Source organism: Pempheris klunzingeri, chromosome 8 (assembly GCF_042242105.1).
Source record: "Pempheris klunzingeri isolate RE-2024b chromosome 8, fPemKlu1.hap1, whole genome shotgun sequence".
NCBI lineage: Eukaryota > Metazoa > Chordata > Actinopteri > Acropomatiformes > Pempheridae > Pempheris > Pempheris klunzingeri.
In genome coordinates this window covers 21,789,996-21,817,702 of record NC_092019.1, presented here as the reverse complement: position 1 = coordinate 21,817,702, position 27,707 = coordinate 21,789,996, and the positions used below count along the sequence as shown (strand labels likewise).

General features: G+C 41.7%; 4 protein-coding genes across 4 annotated transcripts; 1 reads left to right on the top strand and 3 right to left on the bottom strand.

The window, feature by feature from the left end:
* Positions 1-4,333: 4,333 nt before the first annotated feature.
* LOC139205149 (free fatty acid receptor 3) lies at positions 4,334-5,918 on the top strand. The gene has a single exon (XM_070835276.1). It carries the CDS (start codon positions 4,337-4,339, stop codon positions 5,243-5,245), a length of 909 nt encoding a protein of 302 aa, XP_070691377.1. The 5' UTR covers positions 4,334-4,336; the 3' UTR covers positions 5,246-5,918.
* On the bottom strand, positions 5,595-8,184 carry lim2.5 (lens intrinsic membrane protein 2.5). Its single transcript, XM_070835278.1, has 4 exons — positions 8,007-8,184; positions 6,431-6,580; positions 6,147-6,281; positions 5,595-5,719 (listed from the first exon to the last, which is right to left on the bottom strand). Exons 1-4 carry the CDS (start codon positions 8,182-8,184, stop codon positions 5,658-5,660), a joined length of 525 nt encoding a protein of 174 aa, XP_070691379.1. The 3' UTR covers positions 5,595-5,657.
* Positions 8,185-14,860: 6,676 nt separating this feature from the next.
* On the bottom strand, positions 14,861-19,571 carry vsig10l (V-set and immunoglobulin domain containing 10 like; the record flags this gene model as incomplete). The annotated part of the gene is made up of 11 exons (XM_070836164.1): positions 14,861-14,935; positions 15,021-15,107; positions 15,310-15,350; positions 15,439-15,558; positions 15,668-15,892; positions 16,212-16,304; positions 17,114-17,392; positions 17,530-17,772; positions 18,384-18,647; positions 18,757-19,029; positions 19,238-19,571. Coding segments are annotated over 11 exons (2,034 nt in total), but the record flags the coding sequence as incomplete, so codon positions are not given.
* A 1,767-nt stretch (positions 19,572-21,338) lies between these two features.
* Positions 21,339-27,036, bottom strand: etfb (electron transfer flavoprotein subunit beta). Its single transcript, XM_070834621.1, has 7 exons — positions 26,917-27,036; positions 25,206-25,364; positions 24,403-24,561; positions 24,193-24,255; positions 22,960-23,118; positions 22,526-22,741; positions 21,339-22,017 (listed from the first exon to the last, which is right to left on the bottom strand). The coding sequence occupies exons 1-6, from the start codon at positions 26,968-26,970 to the stop codon at positions 22,571-22,573; spliced, it is 765 nt and encodes a 254-aa protein (XP_070690722.1). The 5' UTR covers positions 26,971-27,036; the 3' UTR covers positions 21,339-22,017; positions 22,526-22,570.
* Between the last annotated feature and the right edge of the window lie 671 nt (positions 27,037-27,707).

Sequence of the window (27,707 nt, the reverse complement as noted above, 5' to 3'; positions counted from 1 at the left end):
ATGCGGGTCGCTCATTACAAACTGGTGCGCTACAGCCACACTCAGTTTAAACCCACAGCGCTGTTGCTTGAGCTTATTTGGAGCACTGACTTTCGAGCTGCAACAATTAGTCGATTCATTGGTCACAAAACCAATGTGCAACTGGTTTTATGATTGACGAAGCATTTAAGCCCTTTGTCAAGCAAAAATTCCCCAAATTTGATTGTTCAAGGTTTTAACATTAACATTTGATGAGGTCACTGTGAGCTCTAGGATACTGTCATGGGCAAATTTTCACAGTTCACTGTAATGTTTTATAGAGCAAACCATTAATCGAGAAAGTAATTGGCAGATTAATCAGTAACAAACCTCTGACTGATTTGGTTGATTACTACACCAGAACCACACTGCTGAAGCTGAAGCAACATATTTGCTATAGTTTGACAAAACAATCTCTACACAAGGCTTCTCATGGCTGTTCAGGAGCTTTCGATCTTATTACACAATCATTCTTAGCTGATGAAGTTGCAGCTTTCATCAAACAGAACTCCATGTGCTGAGGAAGATCTTCTGATATGATTGAAAGCTCCAGAGCGGCTAACATTACTTTAAATGGGCCTGGTGAGACTGTTGAGCCAACTCGTGCTGTTTCAAAGGTTTGGAACAAATTGTGGAGAAAAGGAATCTGGACATTTGACAAATACAGTTCTCCTCCTGCATGTCTCCCTTCTCTGTCCTAAGTCGCTCCTACCAGACAAGAACAGGCATATGATATGCATACGCTTAATAAGGAAAACACTTCCATAATTCCGGCCATGACCAATCGTAAAGCCTTTTGAGATGATATACAGTGTTACACTGTACAAAGTTCTAACATTAGCTAGTGCTATTTTTGATATTACTTCAGTCATTAAAAATTGTGACTGTTGCGAAGCGAAATGATGGCAATAATAAAAACAAATACATTTTACTTACCATTAAAATAACCTAAACGTGAACATGTCTGAACTCGGTTGATTATCCTCACTTGCTGCACTCACATAAACTCCAGCTGTTTCGTAAGGCGGCCTCCTTAGTGCGGGTGTAATCTCTGGGTCACAAGAAGCGATTTAACGCCATTTTCAATGTCTTTGGTGTTCTTTAATTCAGGGAAGCTTGCCCCATTTTGGCACCCGATGTGGTCATTTAATATCATCTCACATGAGTGGGCAAATTTCAATGCAACCTTCCGCCTTTCCGCCCTAACTTCCCACCCCACAGCTGGACAGTATGCAAGAAACATTTAAGGTTATTGCATTGTTGGCTCGCTTTACCTCAGTTATTTATATACCTAAAATATGCATTCAATAATTTTTGAAAGAATATGTTAAAAATGTGATGAAAGGGGGTAAAACCAATGTATGTTTTGATGATAGATAGATAGATAGATAGATAGTCTATCTATAGACCTCTCCTGCTGCCTCAACAAATCATGTTTTCAGCTTAACAATGTATCTTTGACTTTTGAAAAGCATTCACTAAATCCAGATGTCTGTGAGGGTTGAGAACTTGTTTAGTAACAACACTTTTTGTTCCATCTGTCTAGATGCCCCAGTGATCCTACCTGAGTCCTCCTGCCACCTGACAGGGGAAGTTCTTAAGTGTGTCTGCCAGGCTGACGCGTCCCCTAATGCGTCCATATACTGGACCATTGATGGAAATGACACTCTTCCATCCTCCTTCAGCTTTGTCTCCATAAATAGTGTCGCCTCTGGGGGAATACGTGGCCCAGCTGGAAGCCAGTTTAATATATCTTGCACAGCCACAAACTCCCTTGGCAGCAGCACCAAACAGTTTTGTATAGACAACTTCTCAAAAACCTGTACGTGACTGGACACTGTGGGTGATAATTCATTTATTTTTTCCCCAAACAACATTCAAGAGCACATCAACAGTTCTTTTGTGTATCATATTTCCTTTCACAGCCTCTGTGCCCGTGACGTTGACAGCTTTAATAATCCTGGGAATTGCTTTGGGATGTGTGGTGTTCATTTACAGAAAATATTATAGAGACAGGTTGGTAGACTTCACTCCTTGTCATACAAAAAGACTGCGCTGCTATGAAAAATCTTTTTATTCTTATTATTTTACCCGCAGACTTCCACCAGGCTGCGTCTACAACATTCATCTCCGTTTCAGGTGAGAAACTGGAATTTTGTGTTCACAGTTGACAATGATTTATTTTCACATTTGCTGAGTTCAAATCATGTTTTTGCATCTTTTTTAAGGCCTCAAAGTGTATTAGATAATGTCCAACAAGACCAAAGAAGGAACAGCCTTCAAAGGTAAGTTTCGCAGTAGTAGCAAAAATGATTCCGTATTTAGTTAGAAACTAAGTCACTTATTTATGACACTTGAGTTGCCTACTCTATTTTTAGCCATGAACTTACTGAGCTCATTTAACCATGTCCAACCTCTCTTTCTTTTGTCTCTCTCTCATGCACTTCTAGATCGAATGGTGAAGACACGCAATACAGCACATTCAGACTTGAGAGTAATTCTGAGGAGGACGGACTTCCCTGTGTTTATGAAAATTACATTTCGGAAGAAATGTACAGACCAGCCACAACACAGCAGCGCAGGAACAGCCCAAGAGTGGTTTGAAACACAATCACTGGCAGAGGTGCAGTGAATGTGGAAAAATATGCCGTGGTTTACAACAGCACATCACTTATTTTGTGCATAAAACACCTGAAAATACTATACAGGGATCAGATCGGGAGCTAACATAGAGATTGACACATAGAACCTAATTCCTTCAAATCAAATTAGATCTATAGTTTTTTGTAACAGGTGCCATGAGGTTCTTCTGTCTCTACACACTGAGCATCACTTACAAGTCACATATCAGTTATTTTCTCTCCTCGGTTTTTATTACTCAAGCATGACTTCCCGCACGGTGTGGCTTACAGCATTGCATTGCTTAAAACAAATGAAGTAGGGCAACATTTATGTAATGCAGTTTCCTCCTATACAATTTAATCTTTCGGCTTGAGAATGGCAGTTGTACAAATATTTAATTTTGCATGCATCATTAATGTTGCCTTAAATTTTGGAAAATAACATGAATTACATGTACAGTAGTGCCTGCGACCTTTCAAAACTTAACATAAAGGGACCCATGTTTATTTAGTTGCAGTGTTAACTGATGCTAATGTAAATAGGGCTGACAGGAAGGAAACCAATATTTTTGCTGTTACCAGGCAACAGAAAGCAGATCTACTGTTGGCTAAAGGCTACTATAAACAGTCTGTTGGGGAAACAACAAATGTCTCAAATTGCTCTCTGGTAATATTGCCATGCTGGACTTGAACTCAGAAAAGGATGTCTTAAATTCAATGTGTATGTGGGGGGAAAAAGTAATCTGTTTATCTGAAATGATGACTTGTTCTCTGAGTTTGTGGTGTGTAGGCGTAACTTTGGATAAATGCAAGCTCACAGCTTGATGAAATCCAAACCTAATTATCATGCTAAGAGTTTACTCCAGCCGAGGTCGAGTGGGAGGAGGTCCTTTATTAACATACCTAATATCAAAGTCAACATCAGCTTCAGTTTTGCATTTTAGTTAATATTAACCCACTGGTGTCTCCTCATTGCTCAGTATAGACTGGGTAGAGCAGCGTGTCACTCGGGGCTTTGATATGACATGCTGCTTGTGACCTTTTATATCAGGTCATCTTTGAACTCACAAGTTATAAACTGCTCGTCACTGATGAGAGGCGCTGCGAGGCAAGCGACGTGGAACTTAAGTCGTTTTTCTTAAAGCCTTAGCATTTTTGAAAACTTCTGGGTAAGTAGATATGCTTCCATTATCAGACCTAACTTTGTAGATCCCTTTTGTTCCTCATTTGTTTGGAATCTGAGCTCTTTTTAAATGTTCCGTGATCACAGTCATGAAAAGCTGTTTTCCTAACTAACTTTATCCATTCTTATATAAAATTGGAATAATAGTGGGTGGCTAGAAATACAACTGAGGTATTAACAACATGTTCCAAATGGTGAAAGCTGAGCGAAAGCTAAAGAGGCTGATTTGACTTATTTAAGACCAGTAATGTCTTTGAACAGATATATTAAGGTAATCATGGGGGGCTCTGGTTGTGTTTTCGCTACCATGTGATTTACATGTATGTGACTGGGACTTTAAAGTTATGTGGTTGTTCAAACATGTTTTTTATTCCCTTATAATCTCTGTTCATTAGGCATCAGAAACAAGCTTGATGTTTCCTGTTTGGGCCGCATCATGCATACAGACTTCATACAGACAGAAAATAAGCAGTGATTTTGACAACCTGTTTGTTTCTTTTAGTTTAGGATCATAATGGGGCAAGTGGTGAAGAGTGAAGTTATTCTCTCAGTTTACATCCTTTCCTTCCTGATCGGCCTCCCAGCCAACCTCCTGTCTCTCTACGCCTTCAGTGTTAAGATCCACTTGAAGCCACTTCCAACGGACATCCTGCTTCTCAACCTGAACATCTCCGACCTGCTGTTTTTGATGATCCTTCCTCTCAAGATGCACGAGGCAGCCTCAGGCATGAAATGGAATTTGCCCGAGTTTCTGTGCTCCATCACCTCCTTCACGTTCTTCTCCACAATCTACACAAGCTCCTTGCTGCTGATGGCAGTCAGTGTGGTTCGCTACATCGCGGTAGCATTCCCTGTCACCTATCATCAGCTGCACAAACCTGTGTACGCGATAATTATCAGTGCTGTTATTTGGCTCATCTCAGCAGCACACTGCAGCATTACATTCATCACCCAGCACCACCCATCCCTGTCCAGCAAAACCTCCAGTGTGTGCTATGAGAATTTCACACAAACGCAGTTGGAGGTCCTCCTCCCAGTACGTTTGGAGTTTTTCTTTGTGCTGTGCCTTGCGCCTCTTCTAATTTGTGTTTTCTGCTACTTGCGCTGCATCACGATCCTGTACAGCCGCCCCAGGATATCCCGGATGCGGAAGCAGAAGGCCATCGGTATGGCCGTGGGGACCCTAGCTGTGTTTCTCATATGCGTGCTGCCATACAACACCTCTCATCTAGTGGGCTACATCCAGGGTGAGAGCCCAACATGGAGGTACTACACCCTGCTGCTTAGCACCTTCAACACCTGTATTGATCCCATTATCTTCTACTTTTCTTCCTCTACTTTCCACTGCACCAGTGAAAAGTCCATTTTCAGGAAGCATAGACTTGTGTCAGAATCACAAAGGCAGGCCACAAACTCTACCTGAACAAAATATACTTTCAATTTGTACGTTTCCTGCTTTAATGCTTCTTTTACAGACATTGTATCAGAATGTGTAATGCTCTGCAGATTTCTTTGACAGTTAAGTCCATTAAAAAACATGGCTTTGGACAACATAATATCTTGTTGAAGGTGATCTAATCTCTATAAACAGACATCTGCATATGACTCATTGGATAGCCGCGCTGCATTCTGAGACTGATCGTGATCTAATCCTGCTCAAAGAGACTGGGCTGCTTTTCGCCTCAAACCCCTGGACATCATTTTCTGACAAAACCGCAAAAGACATGTTTGGTGCATATGCAAAATTCCAAATTTTATTATGTTACAGTAAATTCTCTATTGTTGAACGGGAATTAATATCATTTGCACTCTTGCCACAATTGCTCCCGTTTGCTTTAACGTGGGCCAGCCACTCTCCTGCACTCATGCATTCTGTAGGCACACATGTAGAATATACCTGCAAAACAAAAACATAGGTCAGCTGTAAAGTTGCATGGTGTTTAATTACCACAAAGGCTGTTTCTATACTACCCAGACACGGCATGTACAGACTATTGTATGAAATGGTTTAAGATACTTTTTACTCTGGTATGTGTAAATCTTACTGAAGTGTTAGTTTAAAAATATAAAATGGGCATTTTTTATGTGTGCAAATCTGATGAGACTGTACTAACTCATAACAAAAAGCTTTGTTACTGTGATTTGTTACTGTAAATATTTCAAGAAAATTAAAACTTTCTTATGACTGTGCTGATGATTTTATGATTCGTCTTTCAGGTTTCGACAGAGCTATTGTAAGAATTGCTAAGAAGAAGATTTTGTTTATCATCAGCCACGTAGAGCGCTTATACTAAACTCTACTGCACTCCTTTATTCGAACGAACCTGCAAAGAAGGTCATGAGCAGTGCCACCCAGCCTAGTATGTAGGACCAAGAGAAGCGCCAGTCACCAAAGCGCTTGCCCAGGAAGTTCACTGTCACCCCGGTGTAAATGGCCATTGCAAGCAGAACAAAGAGAGCTGGCATGGTGGGCAGAGAGTGACACATATTAAAATTAATTCAGCAATAGTAACTATGGCTCCTGATGAACTTTGTCTGAAAATTACACGATATGCAAATTCACAACATAGTATAGAATTTATGCCAGATTACTGTATCCATAACTCACTTGAAACAAAGAACATGATCCCAGCAGCAAATGAGCGGTTGAACCTCTCAAAGGCAGAGAAGTGGGCAAAGGAAAGGATTCCTGCGATGATGCCAGCAAAGCATGACATGGCAGAGAGGATCATGAAAGCACGAGTGGCATTCCAGTAGGCTGGGCAGGAGTAAAACACAGGAGAAAACTTACTGTAGACGTTTGTGTAGGAAGATAAATTAAAAAGAAATAGGTTAATCTTTCATTTGTTATCAAAATCGGAATCAGAATTCCTTTAATAATCCCCAGGGGGAAATTGCTTTTTGTTACACACAGCTCCAAAAGAATAAGAATAAACTTCAAACACAAAAGTAAAAAATATAAATATATAAAAAGTATGTATTAAAAATGATGTATTAAAAAGTATGTATTAAAAATTATTATTACAAATTATTACACAGATTATGTGTTTTATTATAACAGTTTCATACCAAAATGCATTTAGGGCCTTTTGCCGGAAATGAATCTATTTCCTAATATTTCTGATGACCCCGTAAACATGAACTCAGACACAACGTTTGCAATGTTTGCACTGCACACAGCAGCAGTCCCTAATGCTGTCATACTGTTTGAACGCAGACAATCCAAACAGTGAAGGTATATACAGTATTTACACAGTGAAATGTACAGTCACCTGGTATCAGCTGTTCACGCTGCACAGGGGAGTGTATTTACAGTAAGTATGGTATTTAAATACAATTTTGAGCTTCTGGCTCTGTGGCTATTTGCATTCGGTGAATGCAACGTAATGCAAAGCGTAGTGCAATTTGCATTTGACCTAATAGGAACTTTTCAAAATTTTACACAATTGCTGTTTATCTGGCAGCAGCAGTTATTGTGTAAAACATTTACATGTATTGTGGACTGAATATGTAAATATATACATACGCGCATTAGGTCCAAGAGGAAGTTGAAGAAGGAAGGAAGCTAAAAGTATTTCACATAAATATATTTCTACAGAAATTCGTGGTTTCTAGACGATGTATCCTGAGCACTTGGTTGAGCCATGATGGCCATGAGGCTGACGTTTTGATGGTTTTTGAGAGAAATGTCTCACCTTCTATTGGATGGATTGCCATGAAATTTGATTCAGACGTTCATGTCCCCTAGCGCCATCATCATCAGCTCAAACTTTTCCCATCAGCCTCAGTTCAACTTTGTGTTCAGTGCTAATTAGCAGATCTTAGCATGCTACCATGCGTGGTAAACACTACACCTGACAAGTCACCATTGTCATTGTGACCATGTTAGCATGCTGACTGTAGCATTCAGCTCAAAACACCACTGAGCCTAAATATATAGTCGTGTTTAGCAAAAGTAAGTATTTTTTCCCCTCACTATTGTTGGCACTCTAGTCTGCCTGTATGCACTTCTCCTATAAAGAGTCACCTCTTTATAGAGGAAATTTGTGTTATTGTACCTCAAAATGAAGGACATTCATAATAATCCCCAGTGTATTCAGATAAGGAGACCTAGGCTCTGGTTAGACTTGCTGTGCCTCAGAGAGACACAACAGACATTTCTAAGAAGATGCTTTCCCACTTACCGATGCTGTCGGTCTGCATGTAGCACTTGCCAGACATGCAGTACCTCCACAGGCCCTGATGGGCAAAGCTGCCAGACAGACGGTACTGCATCCAGTAGTCTGTGGCTGTGGAGACCACCAACAGGATGTTCCCCACGATGGCACAAAATAGGCCCCCTCCCATGAAGCTGTACATCATGAGTGACACTATGACAGTGGTTAAGGCTTATGCACTGTGCAAAAAGAAAGGAAAATGGTGGTCAGTGGTGCAAGTGAACGAGGAGGAGTGCAAGTCATTTTTTTTATAACAGCGTTTGTAGCTTTAGTTTGAATGTTTAATCAGTAGTGAATTGGTTGAGGAGACAGGAATGGCCTGAAGGATTCATGAAGAGGCAGAAAAAGACTGTAAACATCTAGGAGCTGCAAAATGCAGTCAGTCTGCTGTGATGTCGGCCAGCATCAGCAAAGGTGAAAAGGGGGGCTTATCTTTGAGCTACAGTTAAGGCACCTTGATTTATGTATCTGAGGAAGGGAAGGAATTTATTTACATTTCCTGTTTAGATTTACCCAGCAGGACTTAAACCAACATTCTTCCAGACACAGACCATTTTCTCTCTCTATCTGTCTCTGGGAACAGTGCTGAATTTTGAACCCTACATCTCCTCAAACATAGAGGTGACCCCTTCTTGTCGCTTATAAAAGAGAGAATTGTGTTGTTGATTCAATTATCTTTGTCCTAAGAATATTGGGCCTACATTATTCTGCTCGCAGCAACATTTGCAGCTCGTCGTTCGAGGGAGATGCTGCCTGAAGATACAAAACGATGTCAGAACTATTCTGTCTGCATGCATATCAGTTAGTCTTGACTACGCAGTTAGCTGTTTACCACAAAGCACGTAAGTAGTCATGAGAGCTGCTGGCCTGACAGAGTAATCATACCAACCACAAAGAAATCAGCTCATAGCAACACGTGTTATCTCTCTCCTCTCTCTCTCTCTCACTGTTTGAACATGTTTTTTTTATACTCGCTGCTGCAATTAAACAAGCCACAAATGCACACATTTTCTAGCTCAACCGCATGAGACCTAAATCAGGAAATAGCCTTTGAACACGACAGTTAACTCACAATGCTGGGAAAGCAAGTGATGGCTGACACGAATGAAACCTTGAATGATATGGTGATCAGGGTTTTAAAATGACAATGACAAAATCAAATAGGATCACGTTCTGGGGAATTAGTCCAACACCTCGAAGATCACCTTACATTAACAGCTTGTTCCCCTATGTGCTGCACAAACTGCAATTAGCCATTATTATGGATTTTAAAAGGATGACAACAAGACTTCGAAATTAGCTTTTTTAAACAACGTCAAACTCAAGTCAACTCAGGTCAGTTTTCCTGTGGAGACAGAATACAACATCTAGATTCTTTGGTGAACAGTAGCCGATGCGTTCCTAGTCATGTATTGAGTAAAAACATCAAAATCTATGAAATTCTAAAGATATAAAACAAGAAGAAACATCTAACGTACATTTATACAAAATAGGAAGCTAAACTTCTGAGGGCATGTCAGTATCACATGGCGAAGGCCCTCTCTGCCTGCCTGTGAGACACACGCTCACTGGCACGCATAATATGCGTTCTGCTTTATTATTTTTACTGTCAATTCTTACCATCTAAGTGGCATCGCACATTAACAAAAGATCCGACATCATCTTACCTGAATTCCTCAGGATAAATCAACCCTCTTAAGTGTCAGCCTTTCCTCAGGGAAAGAGTGAGAGAGAGTGCAAGCCAGGAGTGAGCGAAACGTCAAAGAGGAAGCCCTAGGCTGAATTCCAAAAAGTTATCCCCTCCACTTTTCTGTTGATGGAGGCAAAATCCTTTAAAACAATCAACACAGAACAAATGCACTTGAGCTGGTGGGCCAAAAGCCACGTGACTCTTTCACACTGAACTACATGGGAGTATTTTGGGGGTCAGGGGAGAAGGGAGGGGTGATGGTGTTGCGGGATAAGGGGGAGGGTCTGGGGTATGAGGCCGCTGCACTACAGACCTTGTCTGTTGTTCTATCAGGCATTCTGGAACTGTGGATGTGCAAAGGCTTGCAGTACTGCTGTGGTCAATGGAACATGCTGAAGCGCACACTTTCTTTCAGTGTGGCTGGGGTGTGGTCATGGGGACTCATACACGCTTAGAACAGACACATGACCAAAAAGCAGCTTGATAAAATTACACACTACATGCAGAGTGGGCTATACATGTTCACCCTGAATATGGAATGACGTTACGGTAACAATGTGCTGACAGTAAAAGGCTAGCCAACACTGCATAGTAAACATGAAATGAAAATGTTTATATGCTACTATTAACACTGCAAGTTATCAACATTATCCACATGGTTGTCACACTTTGTGAAAACAGTCAAAGCAGCTACAATGGATGTGTTCTTTCAGAAAAAAAATCAAATGATGTGTGCACAGATAATTACATCTCAGATGAACTCTGCCCTCTGGGACACCACAATTAATTGCATAATTAGTTTATCTACTAAAAAAAAAGAGGGTAAAGGCCTTATCTCTTTTATGGACACGGGAAAAAGCCAATTTCAATATACTAAGTATTTTGTGTAACAAATGACTAAGCATAATTTCCTCATTTGTGTAGTCAACATGAAATTCACCGCAGTGTTTCCAAGAAATAAACACCACAGCTGAGCTCATATGCAGTCAACTCTGTGTTTTCTTCTCAGCTACAGCAACCAGACTTATTACCAAGTCATACTGAGATTGATACACGTTTCTCACCCATGGTCTTCCAGCTTAATTTAGAAGTGACCTTAAAAGGTGTGCAGTGGTGTTCAGATGACGTCATGGGCCACCACTGGACATCTAAGACTGTGGTGCTGAAATCGTGAATTTCAAATTTCCATTTAAAGGCCATTTGTTACTTAATGACCTCTATCAGCAATCAAGAAGGAAATGCGAAAACTGAAGATGGCGGCCTCATTTAGCATGGTGTGAGTTGGTTACGAGTTAACTGATTTGTTGGATGGTTCAAGTGTCTTTATTTCAGTGCAGCGCCTTGTGAACGACAGGATAGTCATGGCTTTGGTGGAAAAGCATCACTCAGTGTTGAGCATTCATAACTGACTAAGATTTAGGACCATAATGCATTGCTCCTCATGGATGTATTAGCCAGTCAGTACCATTTACAAAGGACTGACAATGTATTTAGAATAGAATAGAATAGAATAGAAAGCATTCATTGTCATTGTACTGGGTACAATGAGATTAAAAAAGGGCAGCTCCTTAAAGTGCACAAAAAAAGTATAACACAGCATAAAAAACACTAATAAATGATTAAACAAGTGGCATCAGTGCTGGAATGCAGTAAAGCAATAATGAGGTGACATCAGTGCAGAAACGTCAGTGCAGATCAGAGTTCAAAAAGGTGACAGCTTTGGGGAAGAAACTGTCTCTGAGTCTATTCGTTTTTGAACGAATGGACCCGTAGCGCCTGCCAGAGGGCAACAGGTCGAAGAGGTGGGAGCCGGGGTGAGTGGTGTCCTTAACAATGTTCCTGGCCCTGCTGAGACAGCGGGAGTTATGAATGTCAGTCAGGGAGGGCAGCCGATGATCTTCTGCGCCGTGTTTACCACCCTCTGCAGTCTTTACAATTTACAGGTGCACTTCATGCCGGTCATGGTTGCTGTTGTCCAAACAGATAATGGATGTGTTTCAAGTCAAACCTGTCATGTTTTCTCTGGGGGAGGCTGCTGAAGCTGAGGTGGACTCAGGTTCGTCCATCTAACTGAACCCATGTGACCAATATGATAGGAAGAGCTGCACTCAGGCAAAATGGTCTTAGTTAGACCACTGATGCATGCTGAATTGTCACATGAATTACAGTCGTTTGCATTTGTACTTGAATGTGGAAACAAGCAATGAACATTACATAAAATCTTATAACCTCATCTAGGGAGGGCTGACACCTCGCACTGCTGGCCCTGCCCTGGGCGTTGACTCGTGCAGTTCTTGGATGGTGAATATGATGATTTGATCACTCTGGGAAAGAGATGCGAGAGGTCCGCCCTTTATGCTGTTTTGCAGGAAGTAGCCGGTTGGTCGTTTACCATCTTCGGCACATGCTAAGAACTTGTTTGCACCAAACTGAACCGCTGTCTCATCCAGAGAGGTGCAGAGATGACAGAAATCTGGGGATCTGAAATAAAAATGAAAAAAAGATGACTTGGAGAACCAATGATGTAACAGCAGGATCTAATACAAGTGTAACTGTGGTAAAGGGTCAGCATGGCTGTGCAGTGTCACACTTTTCTTCAGTGCACTTCCTCAAAGTGCAGGTTGCACTAACACTAGCAGCCAAAGACGGAAATCTGCATTTTTATTTATTTTGAAAAAAAAAAAGACAAACAGCATCAGAAAACATTCATAACTTTTTAACATTTAGTTGTCCATGGGGTTAATTCCTATTAGATTCCCTTATCATAACTAGTCAGTTATAGCAGGCTCTTCAAAGCTTGTATTTTTATTCTTTTTTACAGCGACACCCTGCATTTGGATCAGGGATTGAGCCTTTTCGGATGATGTAGCCATCAAGATGTACTTACGCTCTAGATAATCTTTGTTTATTTTCTTCTAGTTAAACTAATACTAGTATGTGTAACAATCGATCAAATTAAAAAGAAATACAACAGGAAAAAGAGATGCAGGCAGACAAAAGAGTGGCTGCGTAACTAAGCGGCTGTTCAGAACCTTGAAGTGATACGATGTCTGTAGCACGGTATAATAGCACCATCTGCTGTGCAAATACAAAAATAAAAGCACGATGGAAACACCTGACTCTAATCTGCATGTGTGGTTCTTGACAGCAAAAGGAGACTGTCTGCATCAGAGTAACACATGTAGTGTAACGTCGACCTACAGCTCACACTAACCACTGTTTCCTGGGTGGCACACTGTTCCCCTCAGTGTTTGCCCTACTGTAATCTTAAAACCCAGCACCATAACATGATCCTCTGCATAGACAACTGATCATCTAACTCCACTGTGTTGTTTACTACTACTTCAAGTCTGTGGCTCCTAAATGAGAGAGAGGAGGAGACAGAGGAGGACGCCGAAGGATCCCTTAGGTGAATCTGACAGCGCCCTCTAACTAAACCAGTCAGGCTTCGTCAGGCTAACTGGTTTAGTTAGTGTTCCTCTATAAAAGTGATGGATCATTATAAGGTATGTATGTGAGATTGAAGAGCTTCCAGAGGGATTTCACAGGATATCAAGCGCTTACTTAAAAAGAGAGAATTTCCTTGTATGCCCTTTGATTGTTATACTTTGCAGCTCTGGACTGTGTTTGTGTGCTGCTGCAGATAAATAGGAGTACAGACCCCAAGTCATGTCAAGACTGCTGTGCGCATGTGGGTGGGTTAAAGAATAAAGGGTGGTAATCTGTCAAGGCAGATACCTGGCTCTGCAGCAAGAAACTCTCCACTTGTAAGTCACCACCACATCACTGAAACCAGAAAGGAAGCTGATCAAAGTGCAAGCAAATGAAAGAGAATGAAGGAGGAAAAATGGTGAGACACACGGTACGAGTGAGGATCATGACGAGCAAAACAGCATATGTCCCTGGAGGAAAAAAGAAAACCAAATTTGACGTCCTTGCAAATGGTTCATCTAGTTATCCACCCGCACGCGGCCAGGACTGAGCCCACATACGGCAGCAGATCACTGTCTCGAAGAATGCTGAACACAGCGAAGCTTCAATATAGTAAACAATGTCATGAAATTATTTTGCCAGGAGAGGAGAGAAAACCTTAAGCGACAAGGAAGTCAGGTCCTCTGGGAAAGTCCATGGTCATTATCTGTTCCATGAGGGAAAAATAAACAAGAGAAAAATATAAGAACTACACTGTTGCCCATAAAGTTGGAATAATTGTTACCCTCAATTTTGTTAAAGCCTGAATACACAGTTTGCAAAGGTTAATTGTGGTTTAAGTTTCACTGTGATATGTTTGGAAGAGTTTGATCAATAAAGTTGAGAGGATATACACTTTATTTATCAAGAATAACTCACATTGTCACAATCATTTCATGAGAAGAGGTAAAAAACATTTTATTCCAACTTTACGGGCAACAGTGTAATTGAATGCCAGTAGTAACTCTACTCTATGCTCGAGATTCTTGAAACGTTTTCCATATTCTTCCCATTCAGTTGTGTTTGTGATTAAATACTATAGCATAAAAAAAAAACACGATTACCCTGGAAGTTTTTAATGTCTTTTGTTGATTCAATATTTCCTGCACAACATGATAGCTCTCTTTGCAGTCCTACACTGTCAGGGACTGAATAAAAGAATATTCATAAGATTACTTTAACAATACACAACTCAACACAAGGAAACAAAACATGCCAAGTCATGCTCATTGTTGACTGACAAGAACATGAATTTCCACTCCTGTCGGTGTCTTTAACTGTTAACATATGGAAAGTACAGTATGTAAGGTGTTGTCTATCAGATAAAATACGACTTGAATATCTTTATTAGAATGTACATGCTTAAAAAAAGCATGGTATGAATGCATGGTGGGATTTACTACAACCTAAAGACATAAATATACAGCAATTATGGACACCTCTGAGATGAAACAATTTTGATTTATTATAAATAAATACAGTTACAAAATCTTTTACATTACAGATAATACAGGAAAGTGATACAATTGTCTATTTCTACATGGAAGACCCTTATTTAGTTAAAATGCTAATACAAATATAGAACAATCACATATATTAGAATAAGGAAAAAAAAATATCGCATGCTATACAAACTTAATATACACAAAAAAAAAGGAGTTTAGACGGTCGTGGCAACTCTGACAGGCGGTGGTGGGACAAAGGTGGGGAGAGCCACTGATCTTTCAGAGGGAGCCTGAAAGAAAAAGAGCCAGTTCATTAACCGTCAAGCCTCAAAAGGAGCAATCCTCCACTTATGCCTGTCTCATTAGAGAGACTACCTGCTGTAATCTGTTGTAATCAGGGGGAAACTTGAACCCTCCTGTCAGCAGGTTGTGAGGAGTTGAATCTGTTAGGGTTGTTATTGTCTGTGAGTGACAAGAGAGAAACTCATCAAACATCAAACCAAAATAACAGACGCAGAATTAATGGTACAGCATGAATGAATACATACTGTATCTGATGCGATATGGAGAGTATGGTACAACTATCAACTAATATGTTGACGGTAAAGCTTCCCAGATCAAACCCTGTTATATTTATCATGTTGGCCAGTGAAGTGATTCTAACCTTCTCAACTGCTCGGGGCCCTGGATATCTCGTCTGCCGACCTACAAAAAAAACATTTATCACAGAATATGTGATCATATTTAAGGGCTCATGCAGATTTTTTTGTTTCAACAAGCAAACTTCACCTACTTTTGCTCTTGCTGCAGTAGACACAGAGATAGATGAGGCCGCCCAGCAGGAGCAGGAGCAGAAGGCTGCAGGGGATTCCTGCTGCAATGCCAGCTACGGCAGAGCCACTGAGCCCATCGCCTAGTATCACCAGGACACACAGCAATCAGTGACTTTACTATTGCAGCACCATCGCTGGCCCTGTGATGAGGAATGCAATGCTTTAACACACATCAATAATTTGTCATACCTGGACCAATTCTGTGGACCTCAGATGGGTCCCCGTCAGCCATCAGAGCTTTGGGGATGACTCGAAACCTGTACGTCAAGTTGGGATCGAGGACAAAGATGTCCGTACTCCTGGCAGAGCCCGGTTTCTGCTGGATGGTGTGAAATTGGTTTGAGCTGCCTCTAATTTGGGTGCCATTGCGATTTTTGCTCAGGAGGACCGGTCCTTTTATTTGGATGTCAAACCCTTTGCAAAAGCAGACGCAATTCTGTTATGTCCTGTTTGTACATCATGCACATACAACCTGACAGTGAAGGAAACTGACATTTACTTTTCACAGAACTTCTGCCCTTAACTATTTTTTCCCAAAACACAGCACTGCTCAGCTAGATGGGTCACACATAAGACAATATTTACACCCCCATCTTCTCTGTTGAGTTTCTGGTTTCAACACCGCATCAGCAGAGTCCTGCCGAGATGTACAAATTCAAAACAAGACGGCCGGGTTGGTAAATCAGCCTGGAGCTTCCCAGAGCTGCCTTCCTAGAGTTAATTACAGTTTTACCTGTAACAACAGAGGTAGGAGGGACCTCCCAGGTCAATGTGACGATGGTTCCATCTTGATTAGGGAACAAACTGGAATCTGAGATCGACGGTCCTGGAAAGGGAAGGATTGTGAGCGAGGGGGAGATCAGCAGAGGCCAGGAGAGGGGGGGGCGGGTGTATACCAAGACTGGAGAGCTTTGTTTAAAAGGGAAAGAGCAAGCTCAGGTATTACTTAACTTTCTCTGAAGACCCATTGTTCTCTATTACTGGTAATGCTAGTAGAGCATAGTGGAAGAAGTAACCACATCTTCTATCAACATATGTTACAATAAAGGTGTTTCAACATTTCATATTGAGCATGGAAGTAATAGTAAGTTATGAAGAAAATATTGAAAGCACTCACTCTAAAGCAGAGCTGCACTGAACACTTATTTTATTGTCTGTTCGTCAGCTGATTATTTTCTCACTAATTGAATCTCGTCTTCAAAATGTCACAAAATAATAAAAGATGCCCACCTCAACTTCTTAAAGCCAAATGAGACATTTTGTTGGTTGAGATTACTAAACACATAACACAAAGAGAGTAAGGAAACCTCACAATTAAGATGAAACAAGGGTATATGAATAACTTATTACACATTACTAAGTAGTTTATTATGTTAAATGTTGTTGTGTACATTAGCCGGTTCATGTGGGGCTAAATGTCAGTTTATATAATGTTGAACAGTTTAAACTACTGTATAAAAATGTATCTCCTTAAATAAGCTTACACATTAAAAAACTTCATGTGCAAAGTAATTGTACTGCAGTATGCAGTGGATGAAGTACATTAGTTCTGTATGTGTAGTAGAGAAGAAGTTGCATCAAATGAATAAACTCAAGTACAAGTACTTGAGAAAGCCGAGAGCGGCACTTCTCTACCTCTTAGCTGGATTTCCCTCCTCTGGCTGCCCAGTGGGTTGCGGCAGATGCAGGCGTAGTTTTGAAGGAGAAAGTTGCTGACATTGTGATGACGAATCTTGAGCTGTGTGGTGTCACTGCTGATCTGGTATGTTGTCCCGCTGGTGACGGCCTCACCGCCTTTGAACCATGACACCACAGCCTGTGGCGAGGCCTCACTGACACAGTGGATAGTGACCACTATTTTGCCCCCAAAGTCAACTGTGGTTCTCACAGCTGGCAGGAACTTCACTGGACTACCTGTGGAGGAAAAGGTTCTTGTTTAGGTTTGGCTGCTGAAGTCACTAATGCATAGTATGTGGGAGTTGAATGACAGCCCGTTGAGCATTTACATATCCCTTGAACTGATACTAATACTTATACATGAAAACACTTACTTGCAGTAACATTGCACTTATTCTGTTCGATTGGGTGGTCTGCCATGCATGTGACAGTTTTCCTGTCCATGTAATCAGAGGCGATGACAGGCAGGCTGAAGTTCCCTGCTCCACTGCTGGTGTTGCTTAGTGCTGGGAAAGAAAGCTCGGCCTCTGGGGTTCCCCCCGACCACTGACAGTAGTACTGCAGGTACATGTTATTCACCGCCTGCACAGAGCACATCGGGTCGCCTGGGGGCACCTCTGCACAAAGAGGGAATTGAATATAGACTATTATTAAAGTGAACCAAGGAGTATGTCATTCATCTTTGGGTCCATATTCAAAAATATTCAGACAAAAGTCTCAACTTTTCAAGGGCTAGATATACAAGACACCTACATCCCGGTGTCCAGTAGGACAGCTGGATCAAAAAAAACCAAAAAACATTTCCAGCACAGGGCCCTTCCTCAGATTTCTGAAGCAGACTTAGACATCATCGCCACATAATCTGATAATAAAGATTATATATTCTGTACTGTGATTGTGACTGTGGGTATTTAAGCTTGCTACTCTCTGCATCAGAGGTCTGAGGAACAGCCCGGTGCTCCAAACACCATGACAAATTAAATTCTGTTTTATTGGAGCTATTTGGTGTGCAGGTGTGTTTCCGTCTCAATTCTGCAAGATTTTAAAGATTTTTGTCAATTATGTGAGAGAAAAATCTTGTCTTTCCTGGTGTAACCAAATCTTAATATTCTTTAAGCCATATTGAGGATACCTTAAGAGAAATTACTGTGAAAGAGACTTGCAAAATGCCGAATCCTACCACATATATACACACACTGAAACGATGAAACTCGTGCCTTTCACATACCATAAACCTTTAAAATCATGCTCTTTTGCTGCTCTTCTTTGGTCTGCTCATTGAGCACTGCACATGTATAAACACCTCCTTGACTGCTTTGTACATTTGTTAAGTTTAGGACTCCTTCGTGAGCAGAAAGGGTCTGACCACCAAAGACCCAGCGAGCAGTCGGCTGTGGGAACCCCTCAGCCTGGCAGGAGAGGCTCAGAGAGTCTCCTGATACATAGAAAGGCGCAGCTGGGCGCGCCTCCAGCGAGGGCTCATCTGGTCCATCTATGAACAGACCACAAAGAACGGAGAGGAGAGATACAAGAAAATGAGGTGATACAAACAGAGAGAGGTTTAGAATGACAGGAACATCAACCATAGTTATTAATCTTACACAGCACGGTGACATTCAGGTCAGTTGTCACGCTGCTGAAGGGGTTTGTCAGTAGCACCGCGTACTGTCCTGTGTCGCTTCGGTTTGGCCTGAGGATCACGAGGCTCCTCGTCTCCACCAAGTAGTGAGAGTTGTTGTTTATCTCCGTGCCGTCGAAGAACCACATCTGTTGCTCGACCACTCCTTGCTGCATGCTGTACTGCAGGGTGAAGCGCTCAGCTCCCTCTATGGCAAAATCAGGCCGTGCACTCAGAACCACATTCTGGATGTTCTCTGTGAGAGAAAAGGGGGAACACGTGGATGACAAACTCTAGTCATCATGACTATTTTACTCCTTTTCCTTGCAAATGCACTAAAGCGACGCTGCAATGGTTTCAACCCAGCAGGAAGCTCAGATTAAGATGCAGCCATGAAATCCAACCCCCCCCACACACACACACAGCAACAGCACATCTCCAAAGTCAGATCTCAGGCTACTCACCAAATACTTCCAGACTGAATTTACTTGAGGCTTTTCTGAGTCCAGACTTTATAATTTCAATTGTGTAGTTGCCGGTGTAACCGAGTGACACATTTACAAAAGTAAGAGATCCACTTGGCTCAATCCCCAGCACCTTCCTGTTGGCTTCGGCTACGACTGGGGTAGCATTGGAGTTAAGAGTCCATGTGAGCACAGGTAAATCTCTCATTAACCAGGTAACCACTGGGTCAGGGGCCCCACTGATGGAAACAGCCAGAGTCACATTGCTGCCAGCTACAGCGTTCACCTGGGTGGGACCAGCAGGAGAAACCAGCAGCTGGCAGTGGACACCTGTGAGTAAGGAGCCAAGGCATTAGGTTAAAGAGGAAATGTTCACCTGCTAGTTACACAGCACATTATCCTATACATGCTGATGGCAGGTGGACATCATATATTTATAGTGTTTATCTGTAGCTACTAAAATAAGCACAAATAAAAGAAATGACTACAGAATCCTTAACACAAAAAAGTTAACAATATTACGCACACAACTCCAAGAGCATTTTCCTAAACAGATTGGCTTTTTTTTCCTATAAGTAATCGAAGCACAAACAAAGGGAAGAGACAAACTTGGAATTTGAAGCCTGCTGTGCACTTTTAAACTTACCTTGAGAAGCAAAGCTGAGAAAAATGGCGAGAAAACCTGCGCGTAATCTCCCACATTCATCCAGCCCCGTCATTTCAGCACGACGGAGGAGCTCAGGAAACAGTAAAGAGCCGCTCCCTCCCTTAAAGAGGCTTCAGACAGAGAGGCGAGTCCTGGAAATGTTCATTTACTTTCCCAGCAGCTGAAAACACAGACGGACGGACGGACGGACGGACGGACGTCCTTGGCGCGTCGGACAGCAGACTGAGCTGTCAGCAGGGCGCGTGAGCTTCTTCACAGCCCTCACTGTGCACGTGAGGCCGCTACCTGCACCTACCTGCACACAGAAGCCCCCCCCCCCCCCCCCGCTACTTTACACTGTAGCTGCTTTAAACGAGGCAGGTGATGATCCAAAGGCTTGGCTTACATGTAATCAGATTACAGAAATAAGACTACATTTGAAGAAAATTCCAATTAGACTGCAGTTATATTTTTATTTTTGATTACGTCTTTGAATGATTCATCAAACATAAACTTGTTTGAAAGTTCTGGCAAAACTAGATGCATGCTAAACTCCAGGTCACTACCCACATCTGAACCCTTCAGGGCTCAGAAACTGAACCTGTGGGATGTTATACATATTTGGGACTCTGGCTGTATACCAGACTCACCCATCCAGGAGCACCCATCAAGCAAGCTGAAGGTCAACAAATCATGTTTCTCCTCGATTAGTCTAAAGAAATCATGTGTGGGCCTGATTATGGTGATATTGTACATGTGCTTGCTTCTCCCTCCACCTTAAAGTCTCTTCACTCCATCACAGGTGATACACTTCTCCCTAACCACTGCGTCTTCTGTGAGAAGGTGGGTTGGTCCTCTTTAACAAACAGGAGGGAGCAGCACTGCATGTTGATTATTCATAAGCCCCCACTGCAAAAACTGCCTCTGCTCTCTGGTTGCACTTAAACGCAGCACTTCCAATGTCAGGCCACGGGTTAACATAAGCAGTAGCACTCGTTCACACCAAACTTGGAAAATGTGTGTTCAAGTTTTCATGTTTCGCAATTTCATGTGCAAATGGCAGCACGTGAAATTGCATTCTGTTATTTGTATATTGTGCATCTTTTCTCTTTAAACTGTATATTGGCTTTTATTGTGCAGTTGAATAAGATCACAATCTAAATGAGAAAACCAGATTAACAATAATAATAATGTTTGTCACTACATTGGTACTTGCAGGCTTTGAACAACTTCAGTGTGTTAACAATGACACAGCTTTTTTTTGGACAGTAAAATGGGAATTTAGTCCTGCCCAGACCCAATCACCACCTTCCCCTCAGTTACAAGAATAGCAACATCTATCCAGGGAATTTGTAACGCCTGCTGTAATATATTATTGCTTGCAGGCCACATTACCTGCAGGGAATTGTTGTTGTGAGTTGAAATTAAAAGATTTGCCAGAAGAACAGTGACAGGTGTATTTAGATATGAAAAAGACTGGCTGCTTTATTGTCAAGGTAATGTTCTGTACAATCAACAGAGAATTGAGGCGCTTGCGGTAAAATTCAGATTTATGCTCATAATCCTTTGCCGATACTGAGAGACACCGTCCAGGCAGTCCTGAAGCCCAGTTACACTTACACAAACTACACAGATTACCAGCAGACTTGACACTAACCTTGAAGGACATCACCATCGCAGCATGTCTGGGTCCATATTTACATACATCATTTACAAAACCTGCACCTCTCAACATGTGTGACTACAGATATACAAGATTTAACAGCCAAGTCGAGCAACTGTTGGCGAGATGCATCATGCAGTGCAACGGTGGCGTTAATGTACAGTGCGATGCAAACAGAAGCATGGACTGTGGGAGGTTTCTGGGTTTAAATTATTGCAGACAGAATTCTCGTCCGAGGTCAGATTCAAAGCCTGTGATTACAGTGGAAGTTAAAATGCAGATAAAAGACAAGATGATCCTGTTCGGGTGTCTGGGTCTGCTGCAGGACAGTGTTTCTCAGTACTCCTCCTCCTCCAGTCAGTACCTCCCTGCATATCCTCAGGAGTCACAGTCTCAAACAGAGGGATTACACCGATACACAAACCAGTGGGCGTGCTTATGTAACACAGTCCAGTTATTCATTAGGGAGTCCTGCAACGAGACAAGAGAATGCAGATATGTAATTCGAGACAAGAGTTGCAATTAAAAGCTTTAATTAGTTTTGCTTCCGTCGTTGCAAGACACGTAATGTTCTTTATCAAAAGCAATTAATTAGATCGTTTTACGATGAAGATGTGCCGATATGAATTATATAACATTAATATTTCAAGAAGCAATTCTATCATTCATCACAAGAGGCAACTGTGCTGCATGCATGCACAAGCTCGAAACGTATGAAGTCATAATGAAGAGGCAGATGTGTTTTTTTTGTTCTTTTCTTTCAGTTTATTCATTAATTTTTTTATATACTGCCCCTTTTCCTAGAAAAAAATCATTAAAATAAAACCTGTACTATTATCCACCCCAAAACACATAATTGTGAATACTGTCCATAAAATGCCACTTAAAATTTATTTTTATTTTTTTTATACAAAAGACGCCAAACTCTCTCTGGTTCCTGCTTGACTGATGCAACGAGTTTGCATACAGTGATACTCACCCTTCTGCTCCGTTCTGCTCTCCCCTGCGGATGCTCCTGAAGCCTCTATACCGTCCCTGCCTCTTTCAGTTTGCCCAGAAGGTCGTCCACCGTCTCCACCTTCACCCCCGCCTGCCTCTGTGGGGGCTCATCCACTCTCAACACCTCCAACCGTGATGCAACGTCCACCCCTAGGTCTGCAGGCTTCATGTTAGCTATCTTCTTCTTCTTGGCTTTCTGAGAGCAGGAAAACGCAGAAGGAGAGTAATGTACATATTCTCTATGACTTAATAGCATCTTAGGTGTGCATGTCTGAAGCACTTTGCATAGATTTACTTAGCTGGGCTTTATAACTTTTGTACTTTCTGAATACAAATCAATGTTCATTCTTGAGTATGTCATGTATTTCTCATTGTTGCCTCTTGCGTTGTGGACCACATTTCCCAGCTACCTACCATGATATTAGGCAGGGTGGCATATCTGGGGGTGTTGAGTCGAAGGTCTGCGGTAACCACTGCTGGTGTGCTGATCTTAATAGTTTCCAGACCACCATCAATTTCTCTCACCACTTTAATCTTGTCTCCTTCCAGTGACACCTCTGATGCAAAGGTGCCCTGCAAAATGACCAAACGGCACAAATGCATAAAGTGAGACACACAAACAAGGACAAGGACGACTGTCAAAACAGTCCGTCTGGAAAACATGGAAACATCTGCTGACATTCTCGTCCTGTAAAAACAGATGACAGTGGTGTCAGTTTATGAGACAGTGGGATGTGAAACTACACTTCAACTGCAACAAATCCAGGGCAAATGTGTTTTAACTATAAATGACTAATAATAAGGTCAGGGGTTTGGTGACAGTAGTTATACTGTGTGAGTAACGCCAATATAAAAATGGTGGTAACCTTTATAGCCGGTTAGGATGTCTGGATTATATGGACATGACACTATTGCGCCTCTGACTGCTCACTGTGAGAGAACATGCTAACAAAGTGCTCCATCTAATGGCCAGCCAGTGGAACTTCGCCTCAACTGCCTGAGCAGCCTTTGACCTGCTTTGCTGATGTGTGCTCGATCGCTGCAGCTCTTACTGACTCAAACTAGTCTCTGCCAACGTCGATAAGGCAGTCTGAGCAGGTGCACAGCCTCATATCAGCAGTGCGTCACACATCTGACACTTGTAGAGACGAATGGAAACAACAGAAACTACGGTAATCTGAGTTGGAACTATCACTGAAGAGAGTCAGACCATTTTTAGGTCAAAACGGGATTTCTGTAATTATTGGGACAGCTTGGCTGAGTCCTGTTGAGAATAACTGCATTGGATTTAAAAGTCAACTAATTATAGGATTCTAATAGCACAGATGTTGTTCTCTTTGCACATGGGTATATACAACATAGATAAGTGAGTATATGCACATGTACACACACACTCTGTGTGTGTACGTTTTGTATGTGCGTTTGTGTGTTTTTTTATGCTAACTGGTTTCTATATTGTTTAATGCATCCTCCAAACCTGAGAATAGACATTCATCTTTATCCCCTCAGAACTGATTTATGTAAACAGCTATTTCATTTATTATCAGTACTAATGTTTTCTTTTCTTTTTTCTTGTTACTAATTTCTTTTTTCCTCTCTGTCTTTGTTTTGTAATTTCCTAAAACGGAAATAAGAGTTGGAATTCACCTGAGGCCAGTCCAGTAAGGCAGCTGTCATCTGGCCGGTCTGATTGCAGTCATCATCGATGGCCTATGAAAGCAACGCAAGTCACTCAGTGAAGGTAACAGTAGAACAGCACTGGAGTATTCATCACACTATGAGACCAGGAAGTGATCTGACTGTAAATAAGGACAGGGAGTCGAGTTAATCCTGTTTTTTTTTTGTGTTTTTTTTTACCTGTTTGCCAAGAATGATGAGTTGAGCGTCCTCCTTCTTGGCCAAAGCAGCCATGATCTTGGACACCTGCAGGGGTCCCAAGGATTCATAGTCTTTCCCAGTCACTTCCACATGAATGCCACGGTCTGCTCCCATAGCCAGGGCAGTACGGATGGTCTCCTAGACGAGGAAGAAATGTGAGTCAAAGAATTAGGGGAAATTCGAATTATTGGATGATGCTGTCCATCACATTTTGTTACCAGAACCCAAAGGATTAAAACACAATGTGTTATGGTCTCACATTTAAATAGCATTTGTCTCCATATTAATAAATGTAACAATAACTGATTTTTTTTAAATCAGTTTGCCCTGATTAATAACAGTATGACAAATTAAACATTCTGGACCTGAAAACCTGGTTATTTGTCACTGGGTGTTGTAATTATTCTCACTTTGTAGACATCCCAATTTATTTAAATAAAATGTGTACATAGCCTGCATTCTGGTTTGGTGACATGTTCAAAAAATTGACGATAATTATTGTATATTATTTTTATTTATTCATTAATATATATGTATAGATATACATAACTTATCAAGACATCTGCAACAAGAGTAAAGAACACATTAAAAAAGGAAAGTGATTTTTATCCAGTTGTACTGCTTGATTACGTCAGGTATGATAAGTGATTATTACTCTGCAATTATTTACATATACTTTGTCTTTTAATCAGCATTTGACATTTAATCAACATTTAATTACAGCCCGATTCCCCTACAAGATCATTAAAACACAAAACCGAATAAATCCCCATCTCACCCACCTGTGCTTGCTGTGGCCCACAGCTGACAGCCACAACCTCCTTAATTAGCTTCTTCTCCTTCAGCTTGACTGCTTCCTCAACAGCAATCTCACAGAAGGGGTTCATTGAGTGCTTAACGCCATCCGTCACCACGCTACTGTTGTCCGGCTTCACGCGAATCTGAGGAGGAAGAAGGCAGCGGGACAGAATCACTAGGGGGGTACAATCAAGATAGTCCGGATTCTGGGGCAAACTGTCAAGACGCACTGACAGAGACTCACGCAGGACGAGAGTTAGCACGGCGTCAAAATGTTGAAAAGGAAGACATCTAATGATGCATGTTTAAACAGAACTGTGCAGCTGGAAAAATTTAACTTCGGTTTTGGATGAGCTCTTGCCTCCTGTTTTATTGCTCTACTTTGTTTTACAATTGGAAAATGATAGAGAAGAAACCCCCCTGAGGGTATTAAGTGCTATCCGGAAAAAAAGTCCTGTGCTCAGAAGAATATTGTTCCATGGGGTGATGCACGATATGACAGCCAAACAAAGTATATGAACTTTGATGTGTGGCTTTAACGGCCTCCACTCTTCTGGGAAGGTGCTCAAAAAGATTTTGGAACCTGGCTGCAGGGATTTGATCCAATTCAGTCACATGAGTAACACTGAGGTCTGGGTGATAAGACCTGGCTCACACAAGTTCCAATTCATGCCAGAAGTACTATACTCCGTACTCCGTGGAGCTGTCTTTATGTACAGGAGCACTGTCATGTTGGAACAGGATAGGATCTTCACCAATCTGTTGCCACAAAGTTGGAAGCGTACTATTGTCAGTCTACTGGCATTGTATGCTGTAGCGTTAAGATTCACCTGAAACAGAACTACGAGGGTTAGCCAAAAACCATGAAAAATAAAAGAAAACATAAGTGTATGTGGACAGGGGTGTCCACACACTTCTGGCCATATATTAACTTGAAATTTGACATAACATATACAGAATACTCATAGTGTAAAAGATCAGAGCCAGATCAGTGTGTGCAACATAATGCTAGGAATATAAACAATAATACATGAAGCACACATAACAAGCAAAAATTAGTATTTTCCAAACCACAGAGAAACTGTCCTGACTTTGATCATCTGCCTGATGATGTTTGTGACAGAAGGAAGGCAGAGATGTGTCAGTACTGAGCACTGACCCTGTGCAGATCCTGCTGAGGGCAGCTGAAGCAGGAGTGCTCTTGCTGTTTCATGCCTGCTGCGAACACATTGATTGTGTGGAGAGTATCCCTGCTAGAGGTGACAGATAATGACTGCACTGTACACCATTGTCTTCCGGCCTCACCTGAAAAGGGGTTATAGTCCCAGAGCAGAGTGTAAGGCGGACCTGCTGACTGTTGAGCCAGACACTGGGTTACACAACTGGACTGCACTCAGCCAGACAGCTAGTCGGGTAACCACTAAAGATATTAGAGCAGCATGGCGAACAAAAATCTACATTATTCGCCATGTTTCTGCTTGTATAGTGACCATATGAGTGTGGCTGTATACTGACAGGCTATCTGTCAAGTACGTGGACAGTTAAATGAGCTCCTTAGCTCTTAGGGCACCGCCAGCTGGCGACAGCAGGCTAACGTTAGCTAGCAGAGCACAGAAAGTCAAGTGAGTGAGTGAGTACAGGAGACAATGTTTTTTAAACGTGAATGAGCCCGTTAAAGCAGAAGAAGGTTATTACCTTAACGGCGTAGTCAATGACACGCTTTACTCCGACAAGAACACGACCAGACATTGTAGCTAACTATACAGTAGTAGACAGCTAATGTGAAAGAGTCACCGGAATGAACCTTCACCCAAGGAGGAGAGGTCGGAATTATTTTACGGTGACTTCAGGGGAGGAGCCTGGGGGACCGCCTCCCATTCCAGCCAATGAGAAACAGACATAAACAATCGTCTCAACACTGATTGGCTGACGCGCTGGAAACCGTTGTTAAATTCAACAAAAAAGGGGCAGTCGGTGCCATGGTTACACTGAGTGAATGACAGCGAAAACTTGTACAGGGTTTCTTTTCGAGAAAGCGTCTCAAATTCCTCTCAATGCCGAATATCGATTGCCTGATTTTTCAAATCGCAGAAATTACGACAAATCGCTTGTGAATGATGTGGTGCTCCTCATTTCTGTGTCGTAAACAAAACCCAGAGACGAACGTTCCGCTTTATGTGGGGCAAAGTTCACGGCAAACGGTGAAGTGTGATGATGAGGGCCAGCTTCAAATAACACGTCAGGTTACACATAGGCATCACCTGGAAACATGTGGCCACAGTTTATTATCATAATATTTATTTATGTCTAATCTTATTCTTAAGAGAACGTGTCTTTTAACTGAGTGGAAATAAACAACTTATGCGCATAGATGAGTCATTAACATTTAATTAGAATAATGTATTCAATGCATGTTGAAATACATACGTTTTGCCTTGCTCTTGGTCCATTTTTCTGTCACCCCATATCATTTGCTCATATCTTGG